The sequence below is a fragment of the Pomacea canaliculata genome, linkage group LG2 (assembly GCF_003073045.1).
Source record: "Pomacea canaliculata isolate SZHN2017 linkage group LG2, ASM307304v1, whole genome shotgun sequence".
Taxonomy (NCBI): Eukaryota; Metazoa; Mollusca; class Gastropoda; order Architaenioglossa; family Ampullariidae; genus Pomacea; species Pomacea canaliculata.
Genome location: NC_037591.1, coordinates 25,062,507 through 25,068,842, shown reverse-complemented (window position 1 = coordinate 25,068,842; position 6,336 = coordinate 25,062,507). Strand labels below are relative to the sequence as shown.

The 6,336-nt window shown below is 34.6% G+C and overlaps 1 protein-coding gene across 2 annotated transcripts; it reads left to right on the top strand.

The window, feature by feature from the left end:
- Window positions 1-1,620: 1,620 nt before the first annotated feature.
- On the top strand, window positions 1,621-5,948 carry LOC112556258 (leucine-rich melanocyte differentiation-associated protein-like). Of its 2 annotated transcripts, XM_025225085.1 has the most exons (5): window positions 1,625-1,917; window positions 3,011-3,150; window positions 3,442-3,562; window positions 4,414-4,513; window positions 4,950-5,948. In XM_025225085.1, exons 1-5 carry the CDS (start codon window positions 1,760-1,762, stop codon window positions 5,001-5,003), a joined length of 573 nt encoding a protein of 190 aa, XP_025080870.1. In that variant the 5' UTR covers window positions 1,625-1,759; the 3' UTR covers window positions 5,004-5,948. The 2 variants fall into 2 exon arrangements, with proteins under 2 accessions (XP_025080869.1, XP_025080870.1); XM_025225084.1 differs by lacking the exon at window positions 4,414-4,513 and having other exon boundaries at window positions 1,621-1,917.
- Window positions 5,949-6,336: the final 388 nt, after the last annotated feature.

Genomic DNA, 6,336 nt, shown 5'->3' with positions numbered 1-6,336 from the left:
CATCCTTAACAGCCCTGGGATATTTGTGAAAACGAACAGTTCAAGAACTATACCACCCAGTCTTGAACTCTTAAATCTCATCCCTGAACCGAATCTTGCAACGAAATTTTGCTTCAGTCTGTATGCAAGTGATATTGCTCTATTCATGTTACCCACGCACTCAGAAGAACTACAGATGTTACTGTACGTTCTGCAGTTAGTAAGCATGTTAGTCTTTCAACTGTTTCATCTGATTCCATGTCAGAAATGGCTTCTGAAACAGATGAAACAAAATGCATAAGTTCTAAAATTCGTGTCACAGTGTAAAATAATATTCAAGAAGTTATTTAGTTACAACATTACTTAAAATTTTGAAAACTTACGCTCGACGGGTATGTTATTTCGAGACCCAGTCACAACACATACACAGAGCAGCCATGATGTTTACCGTCACAACGAATGTCAGGCGGAAACGAGACATCAATGAATACAATAAATATAAAAATAAATAAAATATACATAACTAATATATTATTCTAGTTATTCGCAAAGTGTTAAAAATGCTCCCTTACTAAATATGACTACTAGAATTGTAGTCGTTCCACTTTAACCTTTAGGTCGCAGGTCAGTCGAGGGAGGACTCGTGGCGTGGGAAATAAGCTGATAGCGAGATCGTCACTAAAGTTTCCAACAACGATTTTTCAATATTTTGAAGTATTTTTGGTGGCAACAACTTTATAATAGGATTGAGGACTCCAGACGCATAGAGGTTAATTGTTATGTTAAATCAAGAAAACCTGTATAATTAATTATCTAACCCAAATCCTAATACAACCCCTAACATAATTATATATTGTGGGCATGACCAACAAACGTCTATGATCTCTGAAGTCTCTATCATGATCGTCCTTTTGTTCAAAGGACCAAAAAAAAAAAAAAAAAAAAATCGAAATCCTCTTTACCGCATATGTTGTCAGATACCTATATAACCACGAATTAACTTTTGTATTACGTCCATGGCATATATAAAACACCATATCAGTATATAAATAGTTTATCCCTATATTAATGCTTTGAGTATTTCTTTGATCTACATTCGATTCTTTTTTTTTTTGTAATCTGCTGCTGATTGCTATGCATGCATCCGTGCAAAGAGAGATTTTTTTTTTAAGCACGTGCGTGGAGCTAGCTTAATATAAATTTTGTATGATTAGTTTAAGAAATGTGCCATAAAAGCTGCTTTTGATGGTTGGGTAAATACCCATTTTAATACTAGGATTTTTCTGATGGTGGGTTAATTATATGTACTATAAGTAAATTTCCATTGTTATTATTAATGTACAAGGCGAAATATATATACATGTGTGGGTCTGTAATAATTAATTTGCGCACGCATGCCACCACTTGTTTTTAACACGGAAAACAGAGTCTAGTCATTCATTTACAAATTACTCGATCGCGAGCACACATATGCCTACTTATTGTTAAAAGGAGATTTGATGTTTGACCCGACCATTCTGACAAAGCAATATATTTATATGTTAAAAATAACAAATAACAAAGAATGTTTTGCGACGTTTTATATAACAAGACCAACATATACATGTATTACCAGATTTATTTCCCTTGCCGCTTGAGAGGGTGGGGGGAGCTAATTGGTCACATGATCGTCAAAATGGCGAATTGTGTTTACGGAATTGCGTTTTCTTCTGGTGATTTCAGAATTTATGCGCTGTATGTTTCCAGTTAATTCGAAAAATATTAATTTTATTAATCGATCATGAGCAGCCAAATGGTGCCCAGCACGTCTGTTGCAACAAATGACAGTGGCCGGCGGTGGTCATTGGCTTACATGGACGTCACGGAGCCACCGTCAGAGTTTATTGTTCATCAAGGGCAGACCATCAATCAGCTTGATCTAAGCAACAATCGAATATCGTATCCTATTTCTGTGAAAACGCCGCTTGCATTTAAAGAATTATTCTCTAGAACAATAATTAAGCTAAAATGATGCACATATTTAAACTGAAACTGTTATCAATTATTCTTTGAGTGCATTGTAATAGGTATATAAGCATGATAAGCAACCCCAAAACCTCCAAAACATAAAGTCATGGAACACTTGCATTTTGGGGGGGGGGGGGATTGCAGCGTGCTTTTCATTATCATGCATATCATAATTATCAGATCTGTTCAGTTAGTTTCCATATTTTCATGATATGAAACAGGAACCAAGAATGAACTCACACCACATACAGGTATATTAATTGTTTGAGATGCAGATGGTGGTGAGATATGCAATATAGCTTTTTTATAGACGGAGTGTGCCTAAAACTTTCATTTATAAATACATCTCTAGACTGGCACTTTTCTCAGTTCTTCATATTTTTCATCAGAGATCTTTAGGCTACTTTTTCCCTCCCTCATGGCACGCTGTTCTTTCTCTGCACATGGCATCTGTTTACAGGGCTGGCTGCCTTGCCGTGATATAGTCTAAGTCAGTGGTTCTCAAAGTATTTCGGACCGCGGACCACTTTACTTAAGTAAAAAATATGGTGGACCACCAAGACCTAAAAATCAGTCTGTACTATGAATTTCAAATTTAAATTGCCGCATTTGTTTCATTACAATTCAAAACTAAATGTCCTTTTGTGACAGTAGTATAGTAATACGTTGACATAAAACTACGTACCTCGTTCTTTGTAATTAAAATGGTAATGCGAGGAATGCATCACTTTAAACATCACTTTGCTGACATGTGACGACTGTCAGCCGCGGACCACCTGACTCATGCCCGCGGACCACACTTTGAGAACCACTGGTCTAAGTTGCTGGCACGGTGTAAAACACCAATCCCCCCCCTCTCCCTCACAATTTGCAATGTACCATATTAAATAGTATAAAATGTAATCAACGATAAAATCTATTTTAAAGGGATCAGGATGCAAGAGGAAAGGCTACACCATTAACATATACTATTATTAACAACAGTAATGAAATAAAGGAATATGTTTCTTAATCTTGGAAACAGAGACCTGCGGTTCCTGTCTGAATTTCCAGCACTGACTACCTTAGTGCTGGACCACAATCGCATCTCATCCCATGTGAAAATACCTAGAATGCCACACCTCCATACACTTTGGGTGAACCACAACCGCATCAAAAACTTGGGTAGCATGCTATCTTCTACATTATTAAGATTTTTCAAGATTTTATTTAACACAATATTAATGCTTTTAACAACCATTTTTAGTAGCAGTCCTTGTTAAAAGTAGTTTAGCACTGTATGCTGCATATACTAGTCCATATACATTCAAGATATCTATCGAGTATCCATTTTCATAGAAGTTATTTTGGGGTCAAGGAAATGCTTGATGTCTTATGTGATTCCCTCATTATTTTTATATCTAATGTTTAGAGTGAATTTATGAAAGTTGTACAGTTTTACTTCCTTCTGTTTAGGCATCTTTGTATCCATGCTGGCCTATAGCTGTCCAAACCTGCAATATTTGTCAATGATGAATAATGAGGCAGCACCCAGTTTCTTCAATGGTGGAACTTTCTCTCAGTATCAAGATTTTAGGTAATGAAATATGAATTACCTTGCATCTGTTCTACACGTTGCAGCAAAGAACTGAGAGCAGAAACATCCTATTAAGTATTAGGGCCATCAAAAAGTTATGTTCTGCAGAACCCTGTTGCTGTTCACTTACTTGTAAAATTATATAATATTCACACTGTTTATAGTTCAGGTACCTAAAAAGTGAGATGTTTTGGCTGCTTGACAAAAAATAAGGTTGTAATATTTTCATACATACAGTTTCTGTATTTCACAGTTACTAAATAAATAATTAATAATGATAATATACTTGTATAATAAATAATTACTGAAATATATAATAATATACTTATTATTATCCTATTATAAGAAATTGCTACACTAATATAATAATAACTAAATAATATTATGCTTATACTAATACAGCTTAATTTGCTTTCTAAAATAATAAGGAAAAAAAGCATGCATATAAACGCATAATGATACAGATATAAAATAAGATATAGTCAGGTCATTCTGTCTCTTAAACACTCTCTGAAACACACACATGCATACATGGCCACACACACAGTGAATGCATCACATCACATGATGGAAATGGGGGCATTATCATAGTCCTCTTGATAATGGAGCCCCACAAAAGAGAAAGAACTCTAGGTGTCCAGAGGATTTCAAAAGCTTGCAGATTTGCAGCCAAACATATTTGTACACCAGCACATAAAGCAGACACATGCATACACATACAAATATATATTTTATCTCAAAAGTTAACATTCTTGTTTTTACGTTTTATGTTTCTTCATTCTGCTGTTGGCTGTTATTTGAGGGTTGTTGCTTTGGACAAAGGATTAAAGGATTAAAGTGAATGTTGACAGGCATTTTGTAATAAGTCGCCTACCAAAGCTACAAACTCTTGACTACAAAACTGTTACACAAGAGGAGAGAGAAGAAGCGGCAAGGATTTATGGTTCCACGGTAGGCATGCATTATTTAAGAGGAAAAAAAAAGGTAAAGATAGTCCCTTAACCTTTAGTTCATTGCGGAGTGAGGTGTTATAGACTGCTCTTTTCTCAGGGCCAGCAAGAGAGCAGTACCCAGCTCTTCTCCCTCATAATGTTGATTATATTTTTTGAAAATAATATCTCTATGGTATCCATATAAATTCTATCATTGGAGGAACTAATTTATATGGACACCATACCATATATTGTTTACCATAAAGTAGCTCCAACTTTGTAGATGCGCAAGTTAGAGATCTCCTCATCACATAAAATTTACTGAAGGAGTCTCAATAATTTTTAATTAGGGATCTGAAAATTCCTTTGCATTTTGTGGATAAGAAACCGTGTAAAAATATCTGATCACTAGGTGCAAATGACTCAAATTTAATTTTGTTCTTTTTTTCTTTCAGATCAGAAAGCAGCGTCGGAAATCATCAAAGAGTGAACGAAGCTCCCAGTCCTAATTTTCAAAAACTGACTATTGTTCTATTACTCAGTATAGCTTCCACACATACTGCATACATTATGGCCAGTCCAAAAGGTCACATATTCTTGATTGGCATAGAGTCACAGTTTGCAGTCCACAATCACCACATAAGCTTATTCTTAAATTATTTATAGTACCATTTATCCATGGTTTTGTAGTCTGTACAGCTAAATTTATCAAGAATCCTAATTCTCTGATAAATTTTAGAACAAATGTTTATTATACTGCATTTTTAAAAAACTGGCTTTCAGGAATATTTCCCATTAGGTAAATAATTTATATAATTAGCAAGTTTATTAGCACAAAAAGTGCTCGATGTAACTTTACTTTTGAATACAAAAATGAACAAATTTGTGTAAATATGAATATTTTGGTTGTAATTATAAGTCTGTGTGTTCTGTACTCATTTGCATTGTGCTACACTACAGGACTGCTGAGTACTGCAGGAAAAAAGTTAAAGATTTTAATGGACAACATTGCATGGACACCCTAAAATGCTGTTGTTCATTGATAAAATGAAAACATCATGCAATAATATTCACATGAATATGAACATTTCTTTCACACTTTCTTCTAGATACATTATGACAGTGAAACTTCAGTCCTTCAGTCAAACTACTTTTAACTGCTTTGCTGAATGCTGCAATGAAAAGTGCTTTGTGCAAGACGAATGCCACTGTGAGCTCTTCGATCACTGTGCATCAAGACATTCCACATATATATATGAAGAAAACTTTTTTCCAAGGGGTGTTTTCTACTATTTTGCTGTCTCTGTTATGTTTTTGATTCATGCAATGAAAGGGGTTCCATGGAAGGTTTACCCAATCAGTGCTATATGCAGTTATTAGCAGGGTGATTGGTTTTAAGATTATTTTATGTAATTTTGAAATAATGGCATTAAATCCACTGTTATTCAAAAAAATCTTTGTTTTGTGTTAGAATAGTGAGACTTTTTGATTCATGTATAAATCTGAACTTAAGACGCGTCTTTTCATAACACTGTAACCTTGTCCTGACCATGTGTCTGTATTTGTGTATATGTGTATTTCTATCTCCGACAGAAATCAAACATCAACGTAATATTTATTAAATTGCACACGTACTTCACACCAAATTAAAGTAGCACATTTGTTGTTACACAGTATGAGAAATGCCAAAATCATAATTTAAAACATCACTAACGCATATATGCCCGTCTTATCATTTGATGGAAACTCGTGATACTATGGACTTTAATCGCAATAAATGTACAGACGCAATCATGCAGAACGTAATAAAAAATCTCGCCTCAGTTAAACCATCAAATCATG

Coding starts and splice junctions, on each gene's coding strand:
- LOC112556258 (XM_025225084.1), top strand. CDS start 1,760: ATGAGCAGCCAAATGGTGCCCAGCACGTCTGTTGCAACAAATGACAGT. Junction 1,918..3,010: donor CTAAGCAACAATCGAATATC/GTATCCTATTTC, acceptor TCTTGGAAACAG/AGACCTGCGGTTCCTGTCTG. Junction 3,151..3,441: donor CAACCGCATCAAAAACTTGG/GTAGCATGCTAT, acceptor CCTTCTGTTTAG/GCATCTTTGTATCCATGCTG.